Source organism: Triturus cristatus, chromosome 2_1 (assembly GCF_964204655.1).
Source record: "Triturus cristatus chromosome 2_1, aTriCri1.1, whole genome shotgun sequence".
NCBI lineage: Eukaryota > Metazoa > Chordata > Amphibia > Caudata > Salamandridae > Triturus > Triturus cristatus.
In genome coordinates, this window is record NC_140581.1 from 1,122,879,734 (window position 1) to 1,122,896,151 (window position 16,418).

The 16,418-nt window shown below is 46.4% G+C and overlaps 1 protein-coding gene across 1 annotated transcript in view; it reads left to right on the forward strand.

Moving 5' to 3' along the window:
* Nucleotides 1-16,418, forward strand: part of LOC146866453 (17-beta-hydroxysteroid dehydrogenase 13-like) — a 294,735-nt gene that overhangs the window by 168,899 nt on the left and 109,418 nt on the right. Inside the window, exon 3 of the mRNA XM_085636530.1 lies at nt 590-721. Coding sequence (XP_085492656.1) covers nt 590-721 — 132 coding nt within the window. The remainder of the gene's footprint in view (nt 1-589; nt 722-16,418) is intronic.

Genomic DNA, 16,418 nt, shown 5'->3' on the forward strand with positions numbered 1-16,418 from the left:
CACACTCTAAGATTTAAAAACAAGGAGAACTAAAAATATTTCTTCTCTCTCCTTAAGCCTCAGGCAGGCGCAGGATTTTGGCTTAAATCCATGTCTACAAGTAATTGTAAATATGGATTTACATCAGAAGCCAAGAAACCCCCATGCACCACTTACATAATGCCTCGCTGACACAAAGTAACTCAAGGCCCCACATTGCACTGCCTTGCTTTACTTTGGGTTATAAACCAACGCAAATTGTGATTTGCATCGATTTGTAAATTGCTCCAGAAGTCTTTGCTTCCGGTCTGTGTTAAAAAAAGTAACACAAACCTGCGCCAAAGTTTTGTCAATCTGGGGATTAATATGTGGCTATATTTAAACTTAGCTGGCCCTAACTTGAAATGGGGAAGAAAACACATGAAGCTCAATGCTGGGTCTTATGATGCTGCATTAGTCAATTACTTGAAAAATTCCCAGATTTCAACATCTGTAAATTGGCTAATATCGATAAGGATGTGCCGCATTGCCCATTCATTGTCTCGCTAGCATCACTACAACATTTACATGTTTTACAGTAGTTTATTATTTTTTATATTTTTAATTTCAGGTTAAGGAGGAGGTCGGTGATGTTACCATCTTGATAAATAATGCTGGTGTAATATTCTGCGCAGATCTGCTCACCCTTAAAGATAATCAGATACAAAAAACATTTGAAGTCAACGTACTCGCTCATTTCTGGGTAAGTGCACAGTACCACAACTGAGAACATGCACACTTGTGCTGGCTCATATTCGTTTGATTTCCAGTTAAAACTCTGACAATTCCTTAGAAGTGTATGTTATGTCCTGGGTTAATGCCTCAATGTAGTATTAACCTTTTGGCATTTAAGGGTTGTGGGATTTGGCTCTCGGATTTAGAGTTCAAATATCAGAAAATATGTTATTTTATGGAGAGAAGTGGATTCAAATACAATTAAGTGTATTGGCAGAAGGTAATCGAGGAACATCCACACCCGTATTGTTTCTAATGAAGACAATTCCATAAGAAGTGGAGGATATTCTTTTATTGATAAAGAGCCTTTGAGCACCCGACACGTGTTTCGCTCTCGCGGATTAACCAGTGAATAGAAAAATAAATTCAGACTGTTTGGGTACAAAATCACGTGGAAGCCAGCAGTCTCTGCCTGTTCAAATAAAAGTGTTGTTGTCTTTGTTTTGGTCTAGCAGAACATTATGTGCTAGAATTTACCCTCTTAATACAGTTTGTTGTACCAGAAATTCCTCTGAGAGTAGTGGAGCTATCAACATCAGCCTCAGACCATGACCCTGTCCAATCAGGATTCAATACAGCACTTTCCATATCATGCTGTTACTTCTAGCCAGTTTACCACATTACTTTAAATCAGCGGTAATGGAAGAAATGGGCGATAATCTGATTGTGGTACATTTCTTCCTTCACTATGGGACTAAAATAAGCCCGGTGTGTTCTGTTCTGTGATTACCATGTTTAAAGTTGCCAATCTTCATGTTCAGCTGTGCAGTAGCCTACAAGGATGATATGGGCCGTGGTGCAAGTAAGGAAAATTGAATCTTTGACTGCTGCTGAAGTAGTAAAATACAGCAATTATGAGGCTTTAATGGGCCCTGGTGCCATTGCACCTTCTGCACCAATGGTAGCTACACCCCTGCAGCTGTGTCATTTGAAGTTGTATGGTGCTTTACAGGTGTTTTGCTATTTAGTGGCTGGTCCTTCATTGGGCGAAAGTATTTTATGTCCAAAATGGTGGACTGGGGACATAACCAGGATGTCTACAGCACTGTTGTTCTTCCACCCTGTGCTTTGAGAACAATATGCCCCTAGCTACTCTGCTTTCAATGTAAATACCCGAAAATACTGGATATGACTTTTTATCTGTATCCCTCAACATCCATTGGTTCTTGCACAAAATGAACTGTCCATATTAATAAGGTAAATAACAATGCATTCTGTCAAAACAAACCTTTTTGGAAGCAAATACATATTTTTGTCTTTTGCCTGTTCTGCTTTTTCCTATTGCCTCACTAAGGCACATTTTCTTCTTCCTCTCTCTGAATCTGAATTCCTATCACCCTTATATATTTTTGCTTCACCTTTCAACCATAAGGCAAACTGAGACATTCACCTACCATTTTCCCAATCCCTCCTTGTGTACAATTCTAATTCATGTTTCATGTATTTTAATTTCATTTATTAAGTACTTTTGTATTGCACTGATGCCAGGGAATGTCTCCTTCTGAATCTGAGAGTGAACAGAGGTGACAGATGGGAAAGGAGGGCTCACAGCTGTTGAGGGTTTTGAGTATAGTCTGGTACCAGAATGCAACAAGTAATACTTCAATTTCTTCCACGCACTTCACAACTTAAAATGGTTAGGTTTGTGGTGAGTAGTTGGTGCCAGTGAGTTCTTATGATTGTATCCTTGATATTGTGCAGTGATCTTTCCCTAAAATGTCTGCATTTCAGTTGGTAAAGGGCAAACAGTTTTAGGGCAATCTTAGGCCATTGAGGACTCTATTACTATTGGCAGGAGAAATGTAACCCATCTCCTGTAGCCAGAGGCGATGTGTGCTGGATGATTTTGTATCGAACATAGTATGAGTAGTTTTGTTTCCAGGAATCACTGTGCAAATTTCAATGCTGTAGCCAGGGAGGACAAATGCAAAAACAACAGTTGATGGACAGCATGCAGAACAATGTCATACATTCACCCCATGTACAGAGATCTGGGCCTAAATCCATCGTTTTAACCCAGTTCTCTTGACTGGGGGTGAATGTTTTGATTTGTTCTGCATTCCGTCCATCAATTGTGTGTCTTTTGCTTTCTCGCCCTAAGTGCGCCAGGTATGCCCAGACGTGGGTCCTGGGCTCACTGTGCCACTGGAATCAAGCTGTCCTGGCTGAAGAGGGGTGAAACCCCGAAACCGGTCCTAGGATGCTTGTTTCCGGTCCAGGGAGGACCTGGCTTGGCAGTTTGGGCTGGACTGTTCCCATGAGGCACAGGGTCAAGACTGATTTGCATATGGCTAGGTCTAAACTGGGGTGGCATGGTGAGCAAAAGAATGTTGGATTTAACCTAGATCTCTTGACTGGGGGTGAATGTTTTGATTTGTTCTGCATTCCGTCCATCAATTGTGTGTCTTTTGCTTTGTAGCCAGGTAGGGACACAACTACTGCTTGAAACAGCATAGTTTTGAATACAATTAATAGAATGGGTAGGACAACCTTGAGAGTATTTAAAAGGTTAAATGCCAGCTTGTGGCAGGCCTGATTTGTGTTAAGGGCAGGTCGCCATCAAAGTTGCAGTCTGGTTTTATACTAGGCTCTGGTTTTAAGGCAAGTGCTCTTAGAGGTCTGAGTCCATAGGACCGAGGAACAGAACCTTTGTCTTTGAAGTGGGCAGGCAGAGGTCGTTGACATTCATTCATGCCTGGATGCATAGTTGGCAGTCAGTCACCACTCTGTAGCCGTCCCTCTGAAATTCGAAGTCTAACTGTGTGTCCTTAATGCACATTATGAACAAGGAGTGGAATATGTAAGCTGGAGGAGCCAGGTAATCATTAAAGAGAATAACTCGGAGATTGATCTTTTAAACACTCCACATGTGATAGTTTTAGATGATCAGGTGGAGGTCAGTTTCACTTGCTGAGGTAAGTGGAGGGAAAATGGCACACAACTTTACACTGGGGATATTGATAACTTCAGGAAGCCTAGGAGAATGCCACGGTTAACTGTTCAGAAGGCTGCAGAAAGATTAAGTTACCATGCATGTCACTAACTCTGGGCACAAGAGGGCTAGTTTCTGTGCCAGGGTGAGGTTGGAAGCTGGATTGACAGTCACTCAAGGCAGCTGCCTTTAAGGTGGAAGGAGAGCTGAGTGGAGACTGTGCAGGGGATGCCCAAAATAGGAGGGAAATGTGCTAGAATGCCCGGGTCGATATAGAGGGTAACACTTCTAGAGTTGAGTGATCAAATCATGGCCGAATCAAGATGGAAGTGAATGCCTGGAGATTAAACCTAGCCATTATGCCAACTCAAAAAAAATGCATACATATTCCTTTGAGGAGCTTTTGCTATGTGCAATGTAGACTTGGAATCAAGATCTATTTGCCTTTTGGTAATGGTGACCTGTAGCCACTGTTGTGGATGTGTCATGCTGTGCACTCAATTGAATCTTTCACAGTTTTCTTGGATACCTTTCAAGGGCCCTTTTGCTTAGCTTTATGGCTCTTACATTATTGCCAAACCGTTTACTCACTTCTACTATATTGGACCTGGGGGGGACAGCCTGTGACACATTCAATGACATTTAGGGTCAGAGTGCATGTTGTTTAAGTTTTTGAATCAAGAAGGCTCATCAAGTATCGCTGTGGTAATAGGTGATTTGTGAGGTTTCTTAGGTATTATAAAGTGTATCGGGGTGTGTTCAGATTAGTTCAAGGGTACCTAGGAGGTTCTTCCATCCAGATTATGGTATCCCATAGGATCTTCTGGCATAAAATGGCATCTGCCAATATTAGACTTACAGTGCCACTTCTATTAATCCCTCTGCTTTGTCTGCCAGTATTGTAATCTGGTTGCAGAAGATCAGAGAGGAGTGGGGAACAAGGGTCAGGGAAACATTCCAGAGAAATGGTTGGGCGGAAGAAAAAGTCGTCAATGAGGTTATGTCATGGGAACAGTCTAGCCCGAACTGCCAAGCCAGGTCTTCCCTGAACCGGGAGCAAGCATCCTGGGACCGGTTTCTGGGTAACACCCTTCATCAGCCAGGCTAGCTTGAATCCAGTGGCTTATGTGTGAGTGTTACCCAGAAACCGGTCCCAGGATGCTTGTTTCCGGTTCATGGAAGACCTGGTTTGGCAGTTCAGGCTGGCAGTTCCCATGAGGCACAGGGCCAAGACTGATTTGCATGTAGCTGGGTCTGAACTGAGGTGATGAAGTGAGCTAAAGAATGATGATGGATTCAGCCCAGATCTGTGACTGGGGGTGAGTGTATGAAAAGTTTCAGTGCCCTGTCCATCATCTCCTTGTGTTTGCTTTGTTCGCCCTAAGTTGGCAGGGTATGATCAGACGTGGGTCCCTTGCTCACTCTGCCACTGGATTCAAGCTAGCCTGGCTGATGAAAGGTGTTACCCAGAAACAGGTCCCAGGATGCTTGTTTCCGGTTCAAGGAAGACCTGGATTGGCAGTTCGGGCTGGACTGTTCCCATGAGGCACAGGGCCAAGACTGATGTGCATATAGCTGTGTCTGAACTAAGGTGACGAAGTGAGCTAAGGAATGATGATGGATTCAACCCACATCTGTGACGGGGGTGAGTGTCTGAAAAGTTTCAACGCTCCGTCCATCATCTCCTTGTGTTTGCTTTGTTTGCCCTAAGTTGCCAGGGTATGCCCATACATGGGTACCTTGCTCACTTTGCCACTGGATTCAAGCTAGCCTGGCTAATGAAGGGTGTTACCCAGAAACCAGTCCCAGGATGCTTGTTTCCGGTTCAGGGAAGACCTGGTTTGGCAGTTCGGGCTGGCTGTTCCCATGAGGCACAGGGCTAAGATTGATTTGCATGTAGCTGGGTCTGACCTGAGGTGATGAAGTGAGCTAAAGAATGATGATGGATTCAGCCCAGATCTGTGACTGGCGGCGAGTGTCCGAAAAGTTTCAGCACTCCGTCCATCATCTCCTTGTGTTTGCTTTGTTCGCCCTAAGTTGGCAGGATATGCCCAGACATGGGTACCTTGCTCACTTTGCCACTGGATTCAAGCTAGCCTGGCTAATGAAGGGTGTTACCCAGAAACCAGTCCCAGGATGCTTGTTTCCGGTTCAGGAAAGACCTGGTTTGGCAGTTCGGGCTGGACTATTCCCATGAGGCACAGGGCCAAGACTGATTTGCATATAGCTGTGTCTGAACTAAGGTGACAAAGTGAGCTAAAGAAGGATGATGGATTCAACCCAGATCTGTGACTGGGGTTGAGTGTCTGTAAAGTTTCAGCGCTCCGTCCATCATCTCCTTGTGTTTGCTTTGTTCACCCTAAGTTGGCAGGGTATGCCCTGACGTGGGCGCCTTGCTCACTTTGCCACTGGATTCAAGCTACCCTGGCTGATAAAGGGTGTTACCCAGAAACCGGTCACTGGATGCTTGTTTCCGGTTCAGGGAAAACCTGGCTTGGCAGTTCAGGCTGGACTGTTCCCATGAGGCACAGTGCCAAAATTGATTTGCATATAGCTGTGTCTGAACTGAGGTGGCGAAGTGAGCTAAAAACTGATGATGGATTTAACCCAGATCTGTGACTGGGAGTGAGTGTCTGAAAAGTTTCAGCGCTCTGTCCATCATCTCTTTGTGTTTGCTATGAAATTCATAGATACCTTTGAGGGAGGGGAGTGCAAGTTACCATGCTCCAGGAGACCCACCTGGCGGGGTCCGAGATAGAATCGGTGAACCGTAGATGGCGGGGCCAGCTTTATGCCACTTCCTACTCTGCCTACACCATGAGAGTTTTAATATAGATTATGCCGGGGGTCTCTTTTGAGCTCTCTCGCCCCATTATTGAATAGGAGGGTAGATTTGTCTTTGTGGAGGGTAGATTATTTGAGAAGGAGATTGCATTGGGGTGCACCTACGCTCAAAACCAGGATCAGATCACCTTCCAACACTCTCTTTCCACTCACATGAGTGTCATTCCAATTGATAACCTGCTGATAGCTGGTGACTTTAACTGTGTGCTGGATGTATTGTTGGGCCGCTCTACACCACCGCTGACAGGGTTGGCAAACTAGCAGAGCAACTGCGAGATTGGGTTTAACATTGGGAGATGGTAGATGTATGGAGGACTCAGCACAGGGAGGAACGGGACTTCTCATATTTCTCCCATATTCATAACCTGCACACTCGGATAGATAGATTAGTGTAGTCTCAGGAGCTTACCCAAAATATTGCATACTGTGAATACCTGGAGCGAACCCTATTTCACCACAGCCCTGTGCTCTTGGGGTTTCAGTCAATGGGGGAACGCCCACCTATACCTATGTGGCGGCTTAATCCAGCCTCTCTAGAAGACGCATGCTATCCCAACTTCCTGGCGGAGGTGGTCTCAGAACCAGGGGACCACATACATGAGTATAGTGGAGTGGGAGGCTTTCAAAGTGGTGGTTCTGGACACTGTATTGAGTTGAAGGTCGGTATCCAGAAGGAACTTGGTGGGGAACTACAAGCACTAGAAGACAAATTGCATACCTTAGATAAGGCTCTAGGTACCCAGTCAGGGGGACTGAAAGATATCCAGGAGACAAGAGAACGGTACAAGGCTACATTAGAGAGAATGCATAGTCTTGATTATAAACAACACATTACTAACACTCATGAATAGCAAGTTGTTTTACTATTGTAAAGGCCTGTATGCTGCACCTGCGCCCCGCCTGGCGGAAACTTAGTTGGATGTTTAGTGTCTGTACCACCAAATCCTCTATCTGAGGAAATCGTAAAGATTTGGGGGGCTTATAACCGCACAGGAGATCCGAGTGGCTATTAAAGATGTGGCGAAGGGCCACAGACCAGGCCCGATGGCCTCCCGATCAAGTTTTATGCAACTTATCCTGGAACTCTGACACAACAGTTGGTACAGCTGTACGCAGATTCATGGCAACTCGGTGCACTCCTGGAGTCCACCAATGATGCCGTGGTCATTCCACTTCCCAAAATTAAGGCGCAGGAAGCCCAGGTCACTGAGTTCTGCCCTCTTTATATGTTGAACATAGACTTCAAAATCCTTAGTAAGGTATTGGCCCTCCGCTTGCTCCACCATCTGCGGACTCTCATTCACGACGATCAAAGTGGTTTTATTCCCATGCGCAGCACTTCCCAGAACCTTAGGTGACTTTAGCAGTGATGCATTATCCTGAGGCCCTTGGAAACCGAGATGCGATGCTGATGCTGGTGGATCTTAAAAAAGTGTTCAACACAGTACAGTGGGACTATCCTTTGGCGGTGATGTCGAAGATAGGTATGGGAGAGAATTGGGTTGAGTGGGTCAGGCTGCTACACAATCCCCAACAGCCCGGGACAAAATGGGCACCACGCTTTCCCGCAATATGAGGTTTGTAGAGGCACGAGGCAGGAATGCCCACTATTCCCGCTGTTGTTCGCCTTGGCCATTGAACCCCTTGCAGAGTTCTGTAGATGAGAATACCGTGGCTCAGGCATAATAGTTAAAGAACGAGAACATATCATCTCCCTCTATGCATTATGCGTGCTCTGGAACACTTGCAGAGTTTTGAGGTGGTGTTCGGACTGCGGGTCAATAAAACCAAAACATATCTTCCCTGTCTACCCATATGTGGCGCAACTGCAGGGCTTCGCCTCGGATTTGATGTGGTCGCCCACCTCCTTTGGATACCTGGGGATCCACATTTTTCATCACTTGGAAGATCTCCCGGAGGCCAACTTGTGAAAGGCCCCCCACTCCCTGAAGACATGTGACACCTTATGGCGATCCCTTAAGTTGCCCATAATGGCCAGGATTTCGCTTACTAAGATGGTCACGCTCCCAAGACTCCTTTACTTTTTTGTGAACATACCAGTGGGAGTACCAATCTCATGGTTTAGGCACCTTGATGCCGTGATGCCTGACCTGCTTTGGGACGGTGGCTGCTAGAAGAGTGCCCATGGCTTTCCTAGGAGGAAGGAGGTATGGGTGTTCCAGACTTCAAACTGTGTTTTCTGGCCTCCCTGCCCCAGTGGATTGCACTGTGGCTTGATCGAACCGCTCGGGAAGAGTTGGGTGTGATTGGGCTCTTGGCCAAGTTGCTCTGTCCACCAATGGTGCTCCAGTGACGCTACGTTCTGTGGCCTTAAATTGCTGGCTCAGATGCATCTTGAGGATGGTGGGGATACCGTTGTATGCATCTGCGCTGCCCTTGGAAGGACTCCATCACAGAGAGCCCATCACTCACTTTACTGCTGGACAAATGTCGGCTTGGACATATATTGGGCTTGTCACGGTTGGTGACTGCTATGACCAGGGTACCCTGTTGCCATTAGACAAATTGATAGAGCATTATGATTTGACACCTGGACAATTCCTTACGTATGAAGCACTGACATGAACGCTCCGGGATCTGTGGGTGGGGGATCGGGGAGAACCTGTAACTTATGCCGTCCTGCAACTACTGGTCTCTATGGGATCAACTAGACACCTGGTGACCTAGTTTTATCGGTCCCTTGCGACAATGGTGCATAGTCCCTTAATAGTTTTGCGAGGCAGATGGTGAAAGGTTCTAGAATGAGAATTGTCGGACTCTGAGTGGCAGAGATTTTTGGCCTCCCCCAAAAAAGATCTCCAGGAATACGAGGTTGAAATATACCCAATCCAACTATATACACATGACACCGCACAAAATTCAGGTGGTATATGGAGGTGAGCCCAGCCCTTGCTCCGGATGTGTTCACTTAGATGCTGATTTTGCACACATGGTATGGTACTACCCTAAACTGTGACCTTATTGGGAGGAAATACTTATGGCCCTGGAGACAACACTTGGTCGTTCCTCTCCTACTCCCTAGAGGCGTTTGTTTTGGGATTATACCCGAGACCGACCTCGCGAAAAGTTGGCAAACGGTTTATAGGTTTGACATTAGTGTTGGCTAAAAGGCGAATAGCTATGACCTGGAAATCGGCTGGTGGTCTTAGGGTCCAGACTTGAAGGGAGGATGTCACATGAAGGGCAAGGGCTGAGGAGAAGGCATTGGCAAGAGAAGAGGCCAAAGGGGTACAGGCTCGCCCCATCCAACCTTTGGACAGAATTGCTGGTAACATTGGAGCCCCCGAGACTGGCCATGGGGAACAACCTAGAGAGAGAGATGACTCACTGGAGGACAAGGTGGTTGGGGCACCGGGTGACCAGAGGGAAGAAGTGACTTTGGGATGACCATGAAAATACCCATAGAGCTCTGGATTTACTGTAGTGCCCAAATAAAGTGACTGGAGGCGACTAGACCCCCCCCCATATTGTACACTAGACATAGGACATGACCTAAGCTGGAAGGGGGATATCCGTGATAACGCTGGGAGGGAACCTCCCAGCCCTAGTCCCACACACCTACACCCCTGATAATTGAGGGCTGTCGATTTGAAGCTGACTGATTCATTTCTATGTGCGAAGTCAACTTGTTTATTTGTATTCTCTTGTGTTGATTATTATAATCTTATTGATTCCCTGTTATATATTTGGCACTTCTATTTTCCTTTAATGATAACCCGTTGTACTGCTCTGGTATCCACATACCCCCCTTTGTAAAAGCAAGGGGTTATCTTGTATGATCATTAATGATGTAAAATGATAGTAATATTCAGAACTGGCTTGATTACAGCGATAGATGTCGATAACGAGATTATGTAGTGTTTTCTTATTCTGTGATTCACCACTGCAACACGTTAAAATGAAAAATGACAGTCAAAAATACTAAAAAAAAAGATATATTAATATGCTCACCCCTTCATAAAGCCAGTAGACGCACTGTTTATATTTTGGTGTTGTGACTCTTTGAAAAAGTCAGTAGGTCTGCCTGAGAGCAGCCAGGACCTGAGAGACCAATCGCACGATGTGCAAAGGGTTGGGGGCTCGTGGACCTGGCCCTGCAGCCAACCCCACACTGCACACGGCTGTGTGTGGTGAGTGGTTATCTGCCTGTGGTGTGGTTGGACCCACTAATGCAAGACGCATTCAAATCGGTCTTCTGGATGTACCACTGAGTGCTCTTTTGCGCCACTTACTAACCCTCACGTTTCACTTACCAAGACCTTGGAGTGACCCAGGGTATATAATTACTGTATAATGAACAGCTAAATATCCCTCATCTTACAATCAATACTTATTCACTCACGTGTATTAAGTCCATATATCCATCCAGTTCTTTCACTGAACCTATTTCCTTAACACACAGCCAAGTATCCAAACACTCTGCAGGGAAGACTTGACACAAAATATTAGAAAGGAAATCCATATTGGGGCGAGGAGTTGGCCTAACAGCTAGGGCAGTCGACCTCGAATCTGGGGAACTGGGTTAGAGTCTCGGCAATGACGCTGAACATCCCGTGATTCTGGGTAAATCACGTAATCTCTCCGTGCCTAACAAAAATGAATGTGTCCTCATGTAATGCAACTGGTGCTATGTAAAGCGCTCTGATACCCGTTTCGGGTCAAGTTTGCGCTATATAAAACTCTGTAAAATAAAATAAAAAAATTACATCACTCATGATATTTTCTATAACATCATTAATATCATCACTGCAAAATGTGAATTGATATAATTGATGACAAAACTGTGAATGGCCTGGTTCCAGTCCACACTGGAGGCTGGGGGAGCACTTCTGAACATTCCCCAGCGACAGCTATAAAACACTGGGCATACAACTGGACCGACAGACCTCTGCCATTTGACGGCCTGGCTGGATAGATTGGAGAAATGGGCTTTGACACTTGGCCTTTTGAGCCAGATCATGGGCCCACTAAAGATTAAGGTCTGCATTCCACTGCCTCATGTCAGACAGGACTGAAATTTACGGGAGACATCTCTGGTACAAAAGAAGACCCTTTGAACCACACCCACTTCAAAGGCACACTACAGTATAACTACTGGTGCCATACTTCAGCAGGGCAGAGATACACTTGTGGGGACGTGGGACCGGAGATCCTGGAACTGCATGGTGCACACTGCCAGAGGAATCTGTTGCGCACATGGAGGATTACTGCTATTGAAAGGGACTGTGCGCCATTCCTTAATAGTGGCTGGCCTGGGCTGACTACCTGCTGATGTGTGGCACCCTGAAGTGTACTCTCCAAGGGCTTGTTGACTAGCCCTCTGTTCCTTAGGAGATCTCAAGGACATCAAAGATCTCCCCCGAGGGACCCAAAGTGGCTACTCGTGACATCTGGACAGCGGTGCTCTCTTATGTGCCCACATCATCTGCAGGATGCCAACTGTTAGCGCGAAGTGAGTGTGGAACTAAGAATTGTGCCTGGAGACTCGATTGCCTTGTGTGGAGCCCCAGAATTCTTGCCCCCATCTAAAGCGTGTGGCCCCTTCATTGTAGGGACCTCGGCATGCATAAGCATCTTGTTGGTGGCAAGCGGATTCACTGGTTGCTGGATCCAGCATGGGATCGTCCATCGTGCCGCATCTCTTTTGCATGACCCGTCGACTGCATGCTCATTGCATGCAGTGTCTCATTCACCGATTACGACCCTCGAAGGTGGGGGCATAGCCATAACAGTGCCTCATTCTACCTTTTGAGGCATTGCTAAACATACGCTTGAGTGTGTGACCGGAATTGCCTGGTGCGAACCATATCAACCCACCCCGGACATTGTGACTCATTTCAAGGGAGGCATAGAATTTGCATCTATTCATTGTGTGTGACCAGGTGGACTGATGGGACCCGTATTAACGCACACCAGGTGACCAGGTATTGCGCCTGGATTGCCTGGGTGTGACCCTGATCGACGTGTACCTAACGGGGTGCATCCTTCTTCAGAGAGGCTCCCCTGCTTCATCCTCCATTCATCGACTGTTCCCTTTTTGGCCCTCAACGCGGTGGACCAACTGCCCTCCCCTCACCCAGCCCCCGACGACATCATGTTGGCAGGTAGTATTTATAGGCTCGGGCTTGGTTAGTGAGAGTGATTGACTGGGCAGAAGGAATGCTTCAGAGAGAGATCAGAAGCGGGTCAAGAGACTGTGTGACACCCTGTGCTTCTCAGAAGTGGGCTGGTGATGGAAGGCTCTTGTGGAACTCTTTTGAGTGACTGACTAGTACTCTCAGCTTAATTCTGCTATGCATCCTGTGGGTGAACTTACCGAGTGCCTGCCAAACCCCCCTTTGATGACTGCCCCTAATTAGTCCTGCTACCTACCCCCACCTGCTTCACTGGGACCCTGGCTAAGTGTGACTTTGGCCGTGTGCGGCATAGTATCCAGAGGGGAGGGCTGGTTAGCTTCCATCTGTGGGCACAGAACAATCGGGTTGAGCTGGAGAGTGGAGGGATGCTTGGGCCATGGGGTGTGAAATGTGCTATCAATTGACCTGCAGGGTATCAGTTGCACTACATTAGGGTGCTGACTGGGTATGTGTGCGAGCGTGTTCCTTTCAGACCTGCCTGATATCTGTTGCACCGTTTTTTGGTGCAAAGTGAGTGTGTGTGTGGGAGTGACAGTCTGCAGACTGCCTGTGATTCACGACACTGACCGGCAGTGTTACTTTACACGTTAAAGTCTTGCCAGAAGAACACTACGTTGGACATTGGCTTTAACAGTGCGGCCTCGGTCTGCGGTGCTGTTAAAAAGTATTATAATTCTTTGTATGTACATATTTCTGATATCGTTGTGACCTGTGGTGCACCCTCTAACTGTGTGGTATCAAATTATAAGAATTGTTAGGGTGAGACTCGGGTTGACAACGTGTCGCATTGCATAAGGGTGCTGGTATTAGAATAGAATCTGACCCAAGTGTGCATGTTATTGATGTCATTTCAACACAGTTGGGCCTAGTACTGCTAGTAATATTTCCAAGTGGGATTTATGCCCCGAAATACATTCATGTTGTGTTGATTATTGTGTGTGTTGAATTCAACGGTTATTTGCATATATCACGTGTCAAGTTCTTTATTGACGCTCAGTGTATATATCGTGAGTGAGTGCTGTGCCAATGCTTTACACATTGCCTCTGTGATAAGCCTGACTGCTCAGTACCAAGCTAACCACGGGTGAGCATAGGTTATACAGTGTGCCATCGCCCACCCCTGATGGGAGTGGTAGGTTCTGCCTGGATAGGGCGTCGCCCCAGCAAACCAGAGAGTGGCAGTTCCAACAGAGCTCTTTTGTTGTACTTGAGGAGCGCCTTTTTCCAGGAAAAGCCGCCGCCCCCTTTGCTTTTTTCAAAGATACTCATTATCTCTCATGTGTGAACACCACAAAACTAATATGCATTGGGCTATGGAAATGTTACCTAGTTGATACAGTGAATTTTTGATTGTGAAGTGCACTTGTAATGCAGAAAAACCATCAATGTGGTGGATTTTAGAGCTGTCATCATTCCCCACCCTCCCCCTCCCCGTGATTCTCCTCAGCCGCCCTCTTCCCATGACTTATCTGGCTGTCCCACCACCCTCCTCAGACTCTTATGCTCCAACCCCGCTCCAGTGCACCCCCTCAACTACCGCTGCACACTGCAGGGAATGCCAGGTTGTCTGATACCAGAAAGAGCAGGTTTCATATCACAATCTGCTCTCTCTGTCATCAGATATCCTCCAGTTCCAGGCGGTGTGCTGCTGGAGACTGCAAGGTTACAGACTGTGACATAACACAGTCTCCAGCAGTCACAGACCACAAGCCAAGCAATATTTTTGCGGCAGGTACATTTTTGCTGCCTATCGCCCAAATAGCACACATTTTGAGGTCTTGGGCTGCAACTTTTGCCTTTTTTGCCACAACATTTGTTACATAAAGCCACAAAATGCTGGGGGGTCTGCTTCATGAACACTGAGTGATGAAGGGAGGCTAAAGGGAATCGCCATAAACTGGATATATTGTTCCTGAATCGCAAACCTCCCTCTTTACTTCTCTATCGTTACACGAAAATATATTTATCTTTCACGTGAAAGGTTGCCAAAAGTCCTGCTTTGCCAACATTGGGATCAACATATGTAAAGTTAACAACCTGAAGGGTGTGTATCTCATATACTTGTTGAGCCATTTTGGGTCCAGCACAGATTTGTAACTCCCCCTGGCTTTGGTACCAAAAATCTACTCTAGACCCTTCCGAAAATCTGATACTCTGACTATGGCCCTTTTCTGAATTAGAGCCTCTACCCCCACCAACATTGCTTGATTCTTGCCAGGGACTTTTGGAATTGGAGTAGTCCTAAAGTAATGTTATTGATGTGTTGAGAACTCTATAGAATAACATTGTCAGATGATTACCAATACCCACTGAACTAACACAACTTGAGCCCACATTGAATAAAGCTCTTCAGTCTATCTTCTTCTGACCCTTCCAAATATTCAGGATTTATTGGTTTTTTGAGTGTCTGACTGTGATTGGGATTTGTCGAAGAGTACAGCACCCGGATCACGGGCCCTGCCCCTAAAGAGACATTTCATTTCCTGCAACGGCTGACACATCTTTCTCTGCAAAGGCGACTTCTTTGCTGCAGGGACTTGAAATGGAAAAACATTTCTCTCCTCAGACGACTTATTCCCCATGTAAAGGAGTTGTGTATCAAACAATTTATCTGAAAAAAATGAAAGGTTGAGGATTCGGAGCCCTTTGCAACTGCTCTGCCTTACAGAGGTTAAGCCTTAACAGTCTCCTACTGGCAATTAATGTCAGTGGCTGCCGACACAGATAAATACCGGCAGGGCAGGTGGGGAGAAATGGCCAGCGGGAAGCACGCAGGGGAGTGCGCGGCGAGTCGGTGCTTCTCTGCTGCTTGTTCCTGGTCCCACCAGTCTCTGGGACAGCATCACAGACTCCCCATCAAATCCTTTGGCTGCTTTCAAGCATGAGAGCAGCATGGGGATTGGCCTGAGTGGCTGGATTAACGCTCGCTCAAGCACTGGGAGGCTGTCCTGTTTTCCAACCCGCCGGTGCAATACAGCTGGGTTGGAGAAACCTAAGTGCGCATGTCAGTTTGTTGGCTTAAGACGGCCGCCCAAACTGACATGCGCTCTTATAAGTGCACATCTACCACTCCTCCTTCCCACTCCCATGGCCCAGCCCTGCCCCTCCCTGCAAACGCTGGCTCAAACAGCTGCTGAAAAAGAAAATTATAGTAAAATATTGTTTTATTTTTCAACTGCTGGCTCTGAGCCAATGGGGCGACGCTCCGCCGCCATCGCGGAGTAACCGCTGCTGATTATTGTGCTTGTTGATGTTGCTGCTGCCCACAATGAGCCCACAAATGAGCCAAAAACTGTCTGGTAAGAATTGAGCCCAAAGGTCCATCTTCTCAAGAACTTCTGTAGGCTCTTTACCCTCTTGCAAACTGTCAAAGAGGATGTGAAAGTCTTTCAACATAGCTTGGGTTGCTGATAGTGCCTAAGTTGGGCCGGTGGTTTCCAGTGCGAATTTTGTGTTGATCACAACATCAGCTATTTAATAACTGAATATACATTAAAAAGGATTAATACCTGCCGCCCAAGCCATTCTTATAGCCTGGAGTAGTCTGAATAGTCACACTTATAGGAGTGTGATAGTTAATAGTTGTGTGGTACTATCATTGGCAGCGCTGGCATGGGCAATGGATGGTGCACAATGCAGTGGCCTCTCGGCAAGGGTCCTGGCACTTATTTTTTAGTACACATTATGCTCTTGCGTGGCTTGTGTAAGTATTAGTTGTTAATACAAGATGC